Source organism: Trichomycterus rosablanca, chromosome 14, assembly GCF_030014385.1.
Source record: "Trichomycterus rosablanca isolate fTriRos1 chromosome 14, fTriRos1.hap1, whole genome shotgun sequence".
NCBI lineage: Eukaryota > Metazoa > Chordata > Actinopteri > Siluriformes > Trichomycteridae > Trichomycterus > Trichomycterus rosablanca.
This window is the reverse complement of record NC_086001.1, coordinates 34,194,083-34,210,507: the sequence shown is the minus strand read 5'-3', so window position 1 is coordinate 34,210,507 and position 16,425 is coordinate 34,194,083. Positions and strand designations below refer to the sequence as shown.

General features: G+C 42.9%; 1 protein-coding gene, 1 long non-coding RNA gene and 4 other non-coding genes across 6 annotated transcripts; 3 read left to right on the top strand and 3 right to left on the bottom strand.

Annotated features, from left to right (window-relative positions):
* The first annotated feature begins 3,715 nt into the window (after positions 1-3,715).
* On the top strand, positions 3,716-3,787 carry trnaq-cug (transfer RNA glutamine (anticodon CUG)). The gene has a single exon. It is a non-coding gene; the product is annotated as a tRNA-Gln (tRNA).
* Positions 3,788-10,126: 6,339 nt separating this feature from the next.
* Positions 10,127-10,974, top strand: LOC134326986 (uncharacterized). Its single transcript, XR_010014664.1, has 4 exons — positions 10,127-10,213; positions 10,300-10,368; positions 10,622-10,714; positions 10,917-10,974. It is a non-coding gene; the product is annotated as an uncharacterized LOC134326986 (long non-coding RNA).
* A 25-nt stretch (positions 10,975-10,999) lies between these two features.
* On the top strand, positions 11,000-12,279 carry LOC134326985 (maternal embryonic leucine zipper kinase-like). The gene is made up of 6 exons (XM_063009081.1): positions 11,000-11,015; positions 11,191-11,259; positions 11,352-11,450; positions 11,571-11,657; positions 11,784-11,882; positions 11,998-12,279. The coding sequence occupies exons 2-5, from the start codon at positions 11,251-11,253 to the stop codon at positions 11,859-11,861; spliced, it is 273 nt and encodes a 90-aa protein (XP_062865151.1). The 5' UTR covers positions 11,000-11,015; positions 11,191-11,250; the 3' UTR covers positions 11,862-11,882; positions 11,998-12,279.
* A 2,344-nt stretch (positions 12,280-14,623) lies between these two features.
* trnaq-uug (transfer RNA glutamine (anticodon UUG)) lies at positions 14,624-14,695 on the bottom strand. Its single transcript has one exon. It is a non-coding gene; the product is annotated as a tRNA-Gln (tRNA).
* A 239-nt stretch (positions 14,696-14,934) lies between these two features.
* On the bottom strand, positions 14,935-15,006 carry trnaq-cug (transfer RNA glutamine (anticodon CUG)). The gene has a single exon. It is a non-coding gene; the product is annotated as a tRNA-Gln (tRNA).
* Positions 15,007-16,292: 1,286 nt separating this feature from the next.
* Positions 16,293-16,364, bottom strand: trnaq-uug (transfer RNA glutamine (anticodon UUG)). Its single transcript has one exon. It is a non-coding gene; the product is annotated as a tRNA-Gln (tRNA).
* Positions 16,365-16,425: the final 61 nt, after the last annotated feature.

Genomic DNA, 16,425 nt, shown 5'->3' with positions numbered 1-16,425 from the left:
ATCCTCGAGAAGCATGGAAACCCCAGCCAAAAAGAGACGAGGGGAGAAAGATTTAGTTGAGTATCTGAGGGAGATGGAAGAAAGGGAAAATGAGAGGGGGATAGAAGCAGCAGAGAATGAGGAGAGAAGATGGAGAGAGGCTGAGGAGAGGGAGGAATGAAGAGAAAGGGAAAGAATAGAACGAGAGGAGAAGAGAGAGCAAGAGGCGCACCAGAGAGAGGAAAAGCGAGAGCAAGAGACGCGAGAGAGAGAGGAGAGGAGAGACTAGGAAGCAAGAATGAGGGAGGAAAGGAGAGATAGGGAGGCAAGAGAGAGAGAGGAAAGGTTTATTAAAATCCTACAGATTCTAATGAACAAAATAGTTGAAAATCAAAGTGTTGTAGTATAACTGCATGTTGTGAGAAAGAAAATGTGTTGGCAAATAATGGAAATAAAGGATTTTCTTTTTAATTTAACCTTAATTAAAAATAGAAAAAGTGTAAAAATTGGAAATTTTATTAAAAAAAATATTCAAGAAATTGAACATTTTTGCTAAGAAAGTTTTACTTTTAAATAATGCATAAACTGTTAATGTCAAGAGACAATCAAGAACTGTAGAACAAAATGTAAAAACAAATAACATGAACCTATTAACAAAACATTTCTAAATATAATCATGCTCATAAAGAGCTGGTATGCTGTGCTGTGGTGCTGAGACAGCTGCTGCTAGACGCTTTCTTGCATCTTCACCTGATGTAATGTCATTAATTACAGGCTCTGGTTGGTCAACATGCACCTCTGTTAATTCTGGCTCAATTATGTCTCCATGAGCGATACAGAGGTTGTGGAGCACCGCACAGCATGCAACAACCTCCGGGGCGAAGACAGGGCTCACCTCAAGGGCTTTAAAGAAAATGGAACGCCATCTTGTCTTCATCATTCCAAAAGCCCTTTCCACCACATTCCTGGCCTTGGACAGTTTGCTGTTAAAACGAGCCTGTACAGGGTTCTGCACAGGTTCTCGATAGGGGGTCAGGAGCCGGATGGGTGTATTAATGCAGGGCTAACCCCCATCCCCAAGAATGTATCGTCCTGCAGGTGGGTATAAGCCCTCTTTATACACAGGGCTGTTCTTTAGTACCCTTGCATCATGAATCGACCCAGGGTAACCAACAAAAATGTCTCTGAACTTCCCCTGGTGGTCACAGATGGCTTGAAGCTGAATTGAGTGGAACAGCTTCCTGTTTAGGTAGCACTGTGCGTTGGCAGATGGGGGTTTTATTCGAATGTGGCACCCATCAGTAGCACCAACTGCCACTCTAAAACATTCGGATCCTACACACTCTAGTTCATCACCAGTTGGTAGGGTGATGATCCTCCTGACGAGCCCTCTGACAGCCCTACTCATTTTGTGTACAATGTTGTGCACAGACGATTTTCGAAAATTTATTCTACTGTAATTATTAATGTGTCAGATCTATCATTTTGTCATTTATTTCATTGTATTAGTCTAATCATGGTAATGTAGTATACTGTTGCTAAAGGTTAGCAGTACTTACATTATCTCTGAGGTAAAAAATCAATAACTTCCTTAGTTCTCTTCTGTGATTTACTACTCTCTGCCGTCTCAGTGTGGAGTCGGGATACATGACTATAGATTAATCAGTAAGTGGTGCAAATAAAGGCGATAAATACCCAAAATTTTGGCGAGTGGAGCTTGAAATGAGCATGCGGTCTGTAACTATGGTCACTTGAAGTTGGTAAGATGGCGGACGTAGTACGTACGGGTGTTGTGTGCATACTGCACACTTCTGTACTGAAAGTACATACTTCCTTCAATCTAGTACGTACTCAGTAAGTGTGCGATTTCGGACGCAGCCTAAGTCTGTGTCTGTTGCTTATTCTGAATTGTGTTTGTTTGTAAACTGTGAATTAGTTCTTAATCTGGTCTGATGTTAGTGAATTAAACCTACATCTCTCTGATGGTCTGATCCAAGCCTGGAGTGGCTAATTGGGAGATTCGGGAGGATTCCCGATGGGCCGGCTCATGTCAATCTCGAGTTTGGGCCGGTTGGGAAAAATAATTTTGACATTTATCTTTCACTTATCTAATCTTCTTCTTGCATTCATTCTCCATTCATCTGACAATGCAGCCCATACATCGCAGTAGATTAGATGGGTTCTACAATCTGAGGGAATACCCCCCTCCCAAATGTTTAAGTTGGTTTGGCCCATGAGGCGTCTTTTCTGGAGCGCCGGTAAAAGTAAATATTTAGCAATAGCAACAGAATAGCGCAAACCATCAGTCGGTGGTGGGCAGGAAGAGGCAAGGTGGAGCCGAAAAGACCAGGTTAAAAAAAAGAAAAGCAATGGAAGAAGATGCTGCCAAATGTGCCAAATTAACAGACATGTTTTCCAGAGGACAGACCCCATGCAGCTGGTATTGCGCAACATAGCCAAGTCAACTTAGCGCAGTTTATTTTGTAGAACCCAGTACACACCATTAATCACAAATATCCAGTTTCAAGCTGAAAATAATAAACATAATTTGAAGTGTAATATATTACATAGCCTAACTCATTAATGGAATGTTTTTGTTCCGACGCTACTGTACTGATGATCCCGAGGAGGCCATGACTACTGAAGGGACAGGCAGAGGATAGTATAACAGAGTTATTTAAACTAAGATAGTTATTTGTAATGTAAAATATAACATAGAGAATATACATGATATATGTTAAATTGTTCAGACATTCAGAAAGATGTCAGCACGATAGCCTAATTTATTTTAACAAATGAAGACAAATAGCCTAAATCACTATCAATGTTACACCATCATAATATAGGCTAAAGTGTTAAAAAAAAAACTTTAAGCATGTTATGTTATTCAGCAAAACAGGCTAACCCTTAATGAAATGTTTTTTTAGCCTCAGAGCAGCAGATAAGCCATGTCTCATGTCTATAGACAATGACACCGTTATTAATAAAGTGCACTGCTTAGGAGGCTTTTGATGCTTTAGGTAGCCACTAAATAGTGAAGCTACTTAAGAGTTTAGTGTAAACCTAACAATAGAGCACCTCTCTGTTGAAAAGACAAATGCAATTTTAATTTTTATTTAAAAGTATTGCTCCTGTACAAATGTAAATACTTTTTTCATCTTTATCACATTTTTACCTTTTAAATCTTTATCTGATTTAAATTAAATTAAATTAAATTAATTTTAATTAAACATGTTTAAGTGAAACTGTTTTCTGTTAACTTACCATCATATACCTGAACTTATACCAAATAAAAAGTCATTGTAAGAGCTAGCTGCTGTTTCATTTATTCAAATTTTTCCTCCGCGGAAAAAGTGGCCCGGGTTTGGGCATGAAACTCCCGGGCTGAAAAAGGGGCCCACTCCGGCCCTGGGTTCATGTATTTTTCTTTTAAGAATAAATAAAAGCTGATGCTTTTAACCTCATACTTTCCTAATACTTGTATTCTACACGGTCTAAATTTCTTTTAGTACACAGGTCAGTTAGCAGCTCCAAAAACATTTTTTATCACCCATATCCTTTGCTGTGTGCGAGAGGTTTTTAGCTTTTTTTGCACTGAAATGAGTTTTTGCACTCTGGGATATCTGACATGTTAACTTCCATCTATTCATCCAGCTAAAATACCATAAACACTACATAAAAAACATGTGGAGTTAATGGTGTAATTATTAACCTTTGTGCTCAAGTCTTCCTTTGTGGTTCCATGGTGTAATGGTTAGCACTCTGGACTCTGAGTCCAGTGATCCGAGTTCAAATCTCGGTGGGACCTTACTGCTTTTATTCGGGGCCCTGTGTGAGGTCCAAGATTGAGAAACATTAGCAGTTTCAGGATGGTAGCATTCAGCGCATGTGCAGTACAACAGAGTTTAGTTTAGAGTCACCTTAAATGACATGTCAATTTCCATCCATTCAACCCAGCTTGAATATCATAATACCACTAGTAGTGTTATAGTGTTCCACATGTGACTGCTCCATCCCAAAATATAATCGCTAATCATTGTTTACAGCGCCATCCAACAGCCAACTTGCTCTTAAATATGGCTTAAATATGACCTCACTGTGTGGTTCCATGGTGTAATGGTTAGCACTCTGGACTCTGAATCCAGTAATCTGAGTTCAAATCTTGGTGGAACCTGGTTTTATTTAGGTAAAAACACTGTTATCAATGATGAGTAGAGAATAGTGTTCCACATGTGACTGCTCTATGCCAATTGTAACACCAAAAGGCAAATCATTGTTTACAGCGCCATCTACCAGCCAACTGGGTCCTAAACTTAACTAAGTGCAATTATTAACAGTGGGGCGTGGTGTTATGATTTTGATATCTGGGTGGCAATGTTTAGCAAAAGAATAGTTAAAATGTACTGCCTAAATCTTCTACATTATTTCAGAATTATATGAATCCCATCAGTTTAAAAAATCTGAGATGTTAAAGTCTGAAGTTGTGTATGTGTGTATTTTTCTTTTTGGCTTTATTTACTCAGCAAATGGCAAGTTTTATTTGGGAGCCGGTGTAAGTTCCAAGGTTTAGAAACTTTAGCAGTTTCATGATGGTAGCGTTCAGCGCATGCGCAAGTACAACAGAGCGCTTGTGGGGTGTAGACCACGATTACTTGTGCTAGTTGTGTCAACCAAGCAGATCACCATTCAGGAAGGTATATCAGTGCCAAAATGAGCATGAGACTCTTAATCTCAAAGTCGTTGGTTCGAGCCCCACGTTGGGCGAGTATCTTCATTTAACATCCACTGAAACCAAAAGGACGTTCTTCCACTTTGTACAGTGAGTCTCCGGTGACTTATCAGGTGGATATTTGTGCTTGTAGGACTGTTGTTTACTGGATGTTTTCAGTTACTTATTTCCACTATTCTGTGGGACTACACATTGTTGTTGTGTCTTATATCTGATGATCAACAGGCAGGTTGTGCAATAAAAGACACTTGTCCCTAGGTGGGCTCGAACCACCAACCTTTCAGTTAACAGCCGAATGCGCTAACCGATTGCACCACAGAGCCACACAAGAAGACTTTTCATTGGACGGTAAACACGGGTCACATGACTTGCTAACTTTTACAGCACGGCAGTTAAGTTTGGCTAATTGAAATAACGGCATGTTTCTGACTTAAATGAGAGGGGCATTAAAAAGATCTCACACTTGTCAGAAACAACGTTTGAAGCCCAGGTCAATAGGACCTGCTAGTTAGAGAAGGATCACTTGTTTGTTATTTTCTGTCCAAAAGAGACAGTGGCCAGTACAGGGATCAAACCCACGACCTTGGCGTTATTAGCACCATGCTTTAACCAACTGAGCTAACCGGCCGGTGTACAAGGGCAGGGCATATACCCACATACCTGATTCTACACTGACAGCCCTTCAGTTATGGAGCTGCCACACAGAAACAATGGAGAGCTTTACTGTTGGTCTCAAGTTCGTCTCGGCTGTAGGAGAGAAAACTTAAAGAATGAATTCACTTTAAATATTAATTTAAAAAACTTGATGATTTACCAGGTCGTTTGTTACAGTTTCCTTTCCAGTCGTACCTCCACAAAAACCAAAAAACTCAGTCTGTAAAAGAAAAACACGTGCATGAAAGTGATGAGGTTCTAAAATTTTCTAATGTTGCGCTCACTATTAAAAGTTAAAAGTATGGGGGTGTACCAGTACCAGGGTGTGTCATGGTATGGGGGGGTGTCAGTACCAGTACCAGGGTGTGTCATGGTATGGGGCGGTGTCAGTACCAGTACCAGGGTGTGTCATGGTATGAGGGTGTGTCAGTACCAGTACCAGGGTGTGTCATGGTATGGGGCGGTGTCAGTACCAGTACCAGGGTGTGTCATGGTATGGGGGGGTGTCAGTACCAGTACCAGGGTGTGTCATGGTATGGGGTGTGTCAGTACCAGTACCAGGGTGTGTCATGGTATGGGGGGGTGTCAGTACCAGTACCAGGGTGTGTCATGGTATGGGGGTGTCAGTACCAGGGTGTGTCATGGTATGAGGGTGTGTCAGTACCAGGGTGTGTCATAGTATGGGGGTGTGTCAGTACCAGGGTGTGTCATGGTATGGGGGTGTGTCAGTACCAGGGTGTGTCACGGTATGGGGGTGTGTCAGTACAAGTACCAGGATGTGTCATGGTATGGGGGTGTGTCAGTACCAGGGTGTGACATGGTATGGGGGTGTGTCAGTACAAGTACCAGGATGTGTCATGGTATGGGGGTGTGTCAGTACCAGGGTGTGTCACGGTATGGGGGTGTGCCAGTACCAGGGTGTGTCACGGTATGGGGGTGTGTCAGTACCAGGGTGTGACATGGTATAGGGGTGTGTCAGTACCAGGGTGTGTCATGGTATAAGGGTGTGTCAGTACCAGAGTGTGTCATGGTATGGGGGTGTGTCAGTACCAGTAACAGGGTGTGTCATTGTATGGGGGGGTGTCAGTACCAGTACCAGGGTGTGTCATGGTATGGGGGTGTGTCAGTACCAGTACCAGGGTGTGTCATGGTATGGGGTGTGTCAGTACCAGTACCAGGGTGTGTCATGGTATAGGGGTGTCTCAGTACCAGTACCAGGGTGTGTCATGGTATGGGGGTGTGTCAGTACCAGCGTGTTATGGTATGGGGGTGTGTCAGTACCAGGGTGTGTCATGGTATGGGGGTGTGTCAGTACCAGGGTGTGTCATGGTATGGGGGTGTGTCAGTAGCAGTACCAGGGTGTGTCATGGTATGGGGTGTGTCAGTACCAGGGTGTGTCATGTTGTGGGGGTGTGTCAGTACCAGTGTGTTATGGTATGGGGGTGTGTCAGTACCAGTTTGTCATGGTATGGGGGTGTGTCAGTACCAGTGTGTTACGGTATGGGGGTGTGTCAGTACCAGGGTGTGTCATGGTATGGGGGTGTGTCAGTACCAGGGTGTGTCATAGTATGGGGGTGTGTCAGTACCAGGGTGTGTCATGGTATGGGGGTGTGTCAGTACCAGGGTGTGTCATGGTATGGGGGTGTGTCAGTACAGTACCAGGGTGTGTCATGGTATGGGGGTGTGTCAGTACCAGTACCAGGGTGTGTCATGGTATGGGGGTGTGTCAATACGAGGGTGTGTCATGGTATGGGGGTGTGTCAGTACCAGGGTGTGTCACACAAACTCATACCTAGGGTCCCCTGTTACCCCCAGGACATGGGGAGAACATGCAAACTCCACCCGGGAATCGAACCCAGGACCCTCCAGAAGCCGTCCCACAGTGGAAATCAAGTCAGTACATGTGCAGTGACATGAATCCAGTCATGCCCATATATGGTAAAGGTAAATTCACTCTGCTCCCTCGGAACGCTGTGACATCACAATGTGGACCTGTGCTCTTCAGCAGCAGCATTTTGATTTTCTCCTCATTTACGATGGCTGCTTCTCTGAGACAGAGGTTTCTGCGTGTGCTGTGTTGCGGGGCGCCTCCCCGGGCGTCCTCCGGGGGCGACCCGGGTCACTGGGGCGGCGCGGAGGCCGAGGAAGCGCTACTGATGGAGGGGTTTCTGTTTAAGAGGACCAGGAGTGTGTTTAAAACCTGGAACAGGTCTGTACACTGATGCTTAGTGTATATATTAGGAATTCTATATAGATACACTCAATATTATATATATACACTCAATATTATATATATATATATATATATATATATATATATATATACAGTATATACACTTAATATTATTTATATTTATATTGATGCAGGCGGTGGTTCATCATACAAAACGATCAACTTCTCTACAAGAAGAGGTTTAAGGTAGGTCACATGACTTTACATGATCTAAACCAGCTCTATGAAATACCCATAATGCACAGCGGCCATACGCCCCTCATAATTTGGGCGCATCACAGCAGACTTCTGTGCCGGGCTGCACCCCAAACCGCCCTTGTCGTGTTTAAGTCTGGGACGATTTCACCGGCGTTTATGTCATCGACTGTATAAATAAGAAGGTTTTATGTTTTATTCCCCCAGCGTGACTTCACGGTGCTGGCGGAAGACCTGCAGCGCTGTTCGGTCCAGAGCTGCGAGGACGCCGGGCGACGCTTCTGCTTCCGGGTGGTCACGCCCACAAGGTAAGTCCAGATCTATAATCATCAGAGATAGACAGACAGATAATCAATAAACAGACAGACAGATGATCAATTGAAAGACAGACAGATGATCAATAGACAGATGATCAACAGAAAGACAGATAGATGTTAGATAGACAGATGAATAGACAGATAGACAAGAAGATAGATTATAGATAAATAAATAATCAAAAGACAGACAGATATAGACACACAGACAGATGATCAATAGACAGATCGATAGACAGACTATTTATCTGTCTCTGTCTGTCTGTCTGAATGTCTGTCTATTTTTTTGTTTATTTATCTACTCAATCTGTCTGTCTGTCTGCATCCTATATAATCTGTATCTATCACCGTGTGTGTACAGGAGCTGTACGTTCCAGGCCGACTGTGAGGCAGGCAGACGGGCGTGGATCAGCGCCATTCAGAACCTGACTGAGAGAGAAGAAGGAACAGTCGAGAGCAAGGTGAATTATCATCACCACTATACTCAGGGAGGGGAGGGGTTCGGTTCTCGGCTCTTGAACACCAGTTTATTGTGTCTGAATTAGCAGGAATCAGACGGGTACAAGAACGATTCAGAATCAGATTCCTCAAGCAAGCAGACAGACTTCCAGGGACCACGAGTGTCTTCTGAAGCTCCAGGTAACTTTAACACCACCACATTTGAGTCCCACACTATTGAACTCTAGTGACTATATATTTAACTCTTGGACGTCATAGGTGTCATCAGTTCTGGAGAAGTCGTCTGTGATGCTCTCGAGAACAAGGGTGAGTACGCCGAACCTTTATGTAGACCCTTATTTTTGGTCCACATGACACATGGAGCATCATTCGTGATACTTGTGTTGAAGATGCTGAAGGAGAAACCACCGACACAGAACGTCAAGAGGAGAAGACGACCAACACGAACCCGGACAGCTTTGAGAGCGGACACACTGTCGGAGAGCTGCTGGGAAAGGGAGGCTGCGGTTCCGTCTACGAAGGCGACCGTAAAGCGGATGGGAACCAGGTGAGTATCAGTTTGCTGTGTTGAGCCTCCCCTGGATCCTCCTATGGCTCCAGATACCTGTGACGACCAACCAGGACTTTATTGGGTCACTGTGGCAGATGGGCTCTTCCAGCATGGCTAGACACGTCCCACATTGGTTGGAAGAGCATGACCAACACTTCCGAGTACTACCCTGACCCCCTGATTCCCCAGACTTGAACCCACCTCAGTTGTCATGTTGGCTTTACGGATCCTCCCCTGGATCCTCCCTTGGCTCCAGATACCTGTGACGACCTTTTGAAGAGGCCAAATCAGTAATAATAATAACATGTCTCTTGTGGGCAGCAGGTTAAGGTACCATGCACTGTACCCGAGACAGATGACACCACAGAGGGAACGTCACGTGTGGTTGAGGACAGCTCCGAGCTGCACAAGTGCTATGAGGTTTACAAAACCATTGGATCAGGTAACTGGTACCACTTTCAGTCGTCTCTCTGCCTTTGTGTAACACAGACGTGCCTCTTTTAAAACCTTAAGACTTAATATTTTTTGTGATTCAATCGTTCTTCAGGTGGTTATGCGACGGTCAAGCTCGGCAGGCACATTCAGACTCAAGAGCCAGTGGCTATCAAGATCCTGGAGAAGAAAGAGCTCGGGGTTAGTTTCAGCAAAACCGTCTGTTAAAGACGGACGTGTCTCAGTTTCCAAACGTTTGGTTCTTCTAATTCTGATCTGAAAAGTCATAAAACTGTTCCGGTTTAATCCCCATTGCAGGATGAGTTGTCTGATTTGAGGATAGAGATTGAAGCCCTGAAGAACCTCAATCATCAGCACGTGTGCCGCTTGTACCAAGTCATGGAGACTGCTGACCAGATCTACATGGTGCTTGAGGTACCATCAGTGGTTGGAAACTATCAGATTTGATTTAATCTCTGGATTTATGATGATTTGCTGCTCACTTGACTCGCTCTCTCCTCCAGTTTTGTCCGGGTGGAGATCTGTTCGACCACATCGATAATAACGACAGGTTGTCGGAGGAGGAGACGCGCAGGATCTTCCGTCAGATCGTCTCGGCGCTGGACTACATCCACAGCCAGGGATACGCCCACCGTGACCTTAAGCCAGTGCGTCAGCCAAACGATTTCCACTTATACTTTGTGCTCTTTCTTTGTTAGTGCTTGTACATGACGTGTTTTATTTTGACTCTCAGGAAAACATGATGCTGGATGAAAAGAACAACATCAAGCTCATCGACTTTGGTCTCTGTGCCAAACCAGAGGTTCGTGTCTCTCCTAAGACTGTAGTGTATACTTAAATCAAGCGTGCCATTCAGAGAGTCAAGTAAGGTGGTGTGCTTACCCCCATCCATCATGCTTTAATAAAGCTTTGCACACATGGTGTCCACAATTAGTTTCAGTGATCAGTTAGATGAACAGGACATCAGAGAGCCATGCTGGTTCAGTTTGTGTGCTGTGTTGCAGATGTGAGTCAACAGCTGGACCTTCAGTTGATAGAAATCTGTTTTGTTGTAGGGTGGATTGGGTACTGCTCTGATTGAGGGCTGTGGAACCCCTCCCTACTTGGCCCCAGAAATCATTAATGCGCAACCCTATCATGGTGCAGAGGTAGGTTTGATTGGGGTGTGTCCCCAGGTTATTCCTAATAAACTTCAATTGGAAAGTCTCCAAATCCAAGGTGTTCAGTCCCCTCTGTAGCCCCATTCATGAGTTATTCTATGAGGTCTGGATGAGGGGACTGACCAGGGTAAAGCATGGTTAAAAAAGACAATGAATATGTGTGTGTGTGTGTGTGTGTGTGTGTGTTTAGGCAGATGTTTGGAGCTTGGGTGTTGTCCTATATGTCATGCTGTGTGGCTACCTCCCGTTCGATGGTGACAACTTTGTGGAGCTCCATGAACAAATCACTGTAAGTCTTGGTACTACAATGAAACACCATTGGCATACACGTCTTGTTACGATTATGAAACTGAATCCATTATTTAATGCTCAGCAGCATGTTAAACATACAGTAAAAGTAACAGTAACGGCTTGTTGTGATGTTCTTTGATCAGATGTGATTGTTTTGCTCTGTGTTTCCTCAGAAGGGACATTATGACACTCCTGACTGGCTGTCTCCTGGTTCTGTACTGCTGATTAAGGAAATGCTGCAGGTGTGTGTTTATGGTGTGTTTAATGTGAGCAAAGTGAGTGTGTGTTTCTCTGTGGGCTTCATCACCTGAAGTTCTTGTATCTTGTCCTGTAGGTGGATCCAGAGCGGCGCATAAAGGTGGAGCATCTGCTGGATCACGAGTGGGTAATGAAGGGGTACAGCAGCCCTGTGGAATGGCACAGCACATGCCCGGTACAACATCCACCCTAGACGTAGTACAGTGACATGATGGAGATCCACCGTACAGAAGGTTGTATCTTTATTATCTCACATACTCATATATTTGTGTCTGTGTGTGTGTTTGTGTCTCAGCTGGATCATCTAGATGAGGAGAGCATCACCGACATGGCTGTGATGTTCAGACAGTCCAACCAAAGCACCAAGCAGCTGGTGTCTGAGGTACATTTCAGTACTTGTATCTGCATTAACACAGATGCTAAAATGTAGACACATATTTATTAATACTGAGGTTCTTGTGCTCCGTCTAATAGAGATGTCTGTGTGTGTGTGTGTGTGTGTGTGCAGTGGAAGTTTGATCAGACCACAGCTACGTATCTTTTGCTCTTGAGAAGGAAGCAGCGCAGTAGTCCAGTGTGTAGCTGAGCGGACGTGTACGAAATCCAGGTAACATTTCCACAATCAGTGTATTTTACCTGATAAATGCTGCTCTACATGCTCATCTGTCCAAACACTACAGCTTCTGGAATGTTCTTACATCTTTTCTTGTTTTATTTAACAGGAGACGTCGTCGGTGCATCAAGGAGGGACGATGGTGGAGCCGTCCAATCAGGACACGTTACATCTCAATTTCACATTTCAGTGATTGTTGCAGATGTTTCTCTCTAACCCATCCTCTCTCTCTCTCTTCTTTTACCAGAACGATGCATTTTGGGTATCTGTGTGTGACTGGTTAGAGGAACTCCACTGAGGTGCCGCCCTTGTTGATCCACACAGCTGTATGAGAAGTGTAGAACATGGATGACCAGGATCAACAAGCATCAAAATCTTATAACATTAAATAATAAATAAATAAACTCACTGAATATATGAAGGTGCATGGATGTTCATTTTTACAATAGCAACACAACGTTTCCCGACATGTTACAGAACATTGAACTCAGCAGTGAAGATACAGACCTACTGTCAGCTCACTCAGAGCAGCCTGAGATTGTTACCCTAAAACTTAATGAACTCATATCTCCTAAAGAGACAGTAAACTATTAACAACCATTTTATAATACATGAGGTCCAGTTACAAAATACACTATATTGCCAAAAGTATTCACTCACCCATCCAAATCATTGAATTCAGGTGTTCCAATCACTTCCATGGCCACAGGTGTATTAAACCAAGCACCTCGCCTTGTCGCTCTCAGGAGCTCAGTGAATTCCAGCGTGGTACTGTGATGCCACCTGTGCAGCAAGTCCAGTCGAGAAATTTCCTCACTACTAAATATTATACAGTCGACTGTCAGTGGTATTATAACAAAGTGGAAGCGTTTGGGAACAAAGTGGTACCACGTAAAATGACAGAGCGGGTCAGCGGATGCTGAGGAACATAGTGCACAGAGGTCACCAACGTTCTGCAGAGTCGATCACTACAGACCTCCAAACTTCATGTGGCCTTCAGATGAGCTCAAGAACAGTGTGTAGAGCTTCATGGAATGGGTTTCCATGGCCAAGCAGCTGCATCCAAGCCTTACATCACCAAGCGCATGGACTAAAGCATGCCGCCACTGGACTCTAGAGCAGTGGAGACGTGTTCTCTGGAGTGATGAATCACGCTTCTCTATCTGGCAATTCAATGGAGTCTGGGTTTGGCGGTTGCCAGGAGTTTGGTGGAGGGGGGATTATGGTGTGGGGGTATTTTTCAGGAGTTGGGCTTGGCCCCTTAGTTCCAGTGAGAGAAACTCTTAATGCTTCAGCATACCAAGAGATTTTGGACAATTTAATGCTTCCAACTTTGTGGGAACAGTTTGGGGATGGCCCTTTCCTGTTCCAACATGACTGCGCACCAGTGCACAAAGCACAAAGTCCTTAAAGACGTGGATCAGCAGTTTGGTGTGAAAGAACTTGACTGGTCTCAACCAGATAGAACACCTTGAGATGAATTAGAGCGGAGACTGTGAGCCAGGCCTTCTCGTACAACATCAGTGTCTGACCTCACAAATGCACTTCTGGATGAATGGTCAAAAATTCCCATAAACACACTCCTAAACCTTGTGGAAAGCCTCTCAGAGGAGTTGAAGCTGTTATAGCTGCAAAGGGTGGCCAACATCATATTAAACCAGGTGGATTAAGAATGGGACGTCACTCAAGTTTTCTGTTATTCCTCAAAGAAATTGATTGAAGTCAGGATTTCTCGTTGTGATGTTTTGCTTTAATCTTCACTGAAAGTGTGCAGACTCTTAAATGGTTTTTGTGCTGCCATGCAGCTGGTTGAATGGAGTTAGTGTAGAATCATGTACAAAGATCATACAAAGATGTATAAAGACCTTAATGATTAAAGGTAGCATGGTTGAGAGAGAGGCATGTGCTGCGTGTCAGGACTTTCAAACCTGAGTGTTTTAATCAATGAAAGTAAGAATATCATCCTGTTCTTCTGCCATCTTCAATTCTGGCTTTATTTCACCTAATGAACGTGGCATGACCTTTATAAATGCTTACAATCCATTTCATCAATGGCAATAAAAAAAAAAAAAAAGAACTGCTGTGTAATTGAGTGAATTCTTGCACTGCACGTGGCAGAAGACTAAAAGAAATTTAGACCGTATAGAATAAAAGTATTAGGAAAGTATGAGGTTAAAAGCATCAGCTTTTATTTATTCTTAAGAGAAAAATACATGAACCTCAGTCATCTCACACGAAGATCTGTTCTGCTCAACAACAGTAAAGCTCTCCATCGTTTCTGTGTGGCAGGTCCATAACTGAAGGGCTGTCAGTGTGGAGTGCTGCTCCATCCCAAAATATAATCGCAAATCATTGTTTACAGCGCCATCTAACAGCCAACTTGCTCTTAAATTACTAATTATTAACTTTTGGGCTTAAGTCAGACCTCACTGTGTGGTTCCATGGTGTAATGGTTAGCACTCTGGACACAAATCTGAGCTAATTCTGAGCTAATTTAGAAGTTTTCAGTCAGTAAATAAGAGGAATTTTAGTTAAACATTGCCACCCAAGTATCAAAATAACAAACTATTCCACTGTTAAACTGCACTGAGTTAAGTTTAGGACCCAGTTGGTCGGTAGATGGCGCTGTAAACAATGATTTGCCTTTTGGTTTTACAATTCGGCATAGAGCAGTCACATGTGGAACACTATTCTCTACTCAGCATTGATAACAGTGTTTTTACCTAAATAAAACCAGGTTCCACCGAGATTTGAACTCGGATCACTGGATTCAAAGTCCAGAGTGCTAACCATTACACCATGGAACCACACAGTGAGGTCTTACTTAAACCCAAAAGTTAATAATTAGTCATGTAAGAGCAAGTTGGCTGTTAGATGGCACTGTAAACAATGATTAGCGATTATATTTTGGGATGGAGCAGTCACATGTGGAACACTATAGCTATTATGATATTCAAGCTGGATGAATGGATGGAAATTAACATGTCATTTAAGGTGACTCTAAACTAGCACACGACCTCACATCGGGCCCCGAATAAAAGCAGCAAGGTCCCACCGAGATTTGAACTCGGATCACTGGATTCAGAGCCCAGAGTGCTAACCATTACACCATGGAACCTTGACACCACAAAAACTAAACGTAATGATTAGCCATTGCTGAGTAAATTAAACAAAAAAGAAAAATAAACACAACTTCAGACTTTACTTTTACATCTCAACTTATTTAAACTACATGATTGATATAATTGACTGAAATCAATAGAAAAAATTGAGGTAATTTAGAAGTTTTAAACACTAAATAAAAGTAATTTTAGTTAAACATTGCCACCCGAGTATCAAAATCACAACAAAACGTTCCACTGTTGGAAAATGGCACTAAGTAAAAAATGACTTGCCACTTTTTTTGTTCTAATTTGGCATAGAGCAGTCATATGTGAAACACTATTTATTCTCTACTCAGCATTGATAACAGTGTTTTTACCTAAATAAAGCCAGGTTCCACCGAGATTTGAACTTGGATCACTGGATTCAGAAGCCACAGTGCTAACCATTACACCATGGAAGCACAAAAGATAAACAATTCAGCACAAAGGTTAATAATTACACCATTAACTCCACATGTTTAACGTAGTGTTTATGGTATTTAAGCTGGATGAATAGATGGTAGTTAACATGTCAGATATCCCAAGTTGCAAAAACTCATTTCAGGGCAAAAAAAAGCTAAAACCCTCTCCCACACAGCAAAGGATATGGGTGATAACCACATTTTTTGGAGCTGCTAACTGAACTGTGTACTAAAAGAAATTTAGACCGTGTAGAATAAAAGTATTAGGAAAGTATGAGGTTAAAAACATCAGCTTTTATTTATGCTTAAAAGAAAACTACATGAACCTCAGTCATCTCACACGAAGATCTGTTCTGCTCAACAACAGTAAAGCTCTCCATCGTTTCTGTGTGGCAGGTCCATAACTGAAGGGCTGTCAGTGTGGAGTGCTGCTCCATCCCAAAATATAATCGCAAATCATTGTTTACAGCGCCATCTAACAGCCAACTTGCTCTTAAATTACTAATTATTAACTTTTGGGCTTAAGTCAGACCTCACTGTGTGGTTCCATGGTGTAATGGTTACTCTGGACACAAATCTGAGCTAATTCTGAGCTAATTTAGAAGTTTTCAGTCAGTAAATAAGAGGAATTTTAGTTAAACATTGCCACCCAAGTATCAAAATAACAAACTATTCCACTGTTAAACTGCACTGAGTTAAGTTTAGGACCCAGTTGGTCGGTAGATGGCGCTGTAAACAATGATTTGCCTTTTGGTTTTACAATTCGGCATAGAGCAGTCACATGTGGAACACTATTCTCTACTCAGCATTGATAACAGTGTTTTTACCTAAATAAAACCAGGTTCCACCGAGATTTGAACTCGGATCACCGGATTCAAAGTCCAGAGTGCTAACCATTACACCATGGAACCACACAGTGAGGTCTTACTTAAACCCAAAAGTTAATAATTAGTCATGTAAGAGCAAGTTGGC

Bases quoted from the DNA above. Each gene is read 5' to 3' on its own strand.
- LOC134326985 (XM_063009081.1), top strand. The intron at 11,451-11,570 runs GTACAACATCCA...TTTGTGTCTCAG, and splicing joins AATGGCACAGCACATGCCCG to CTGGATCATCTAGATGAGGA. The intron at 11,658-11,783 runs GTACATTTCAGT...GTGTGTGTGCAG, and splicing joins CCAAGCAGCTGGTGTCTGAG to TGGAAGTTTGATCAGACCAC.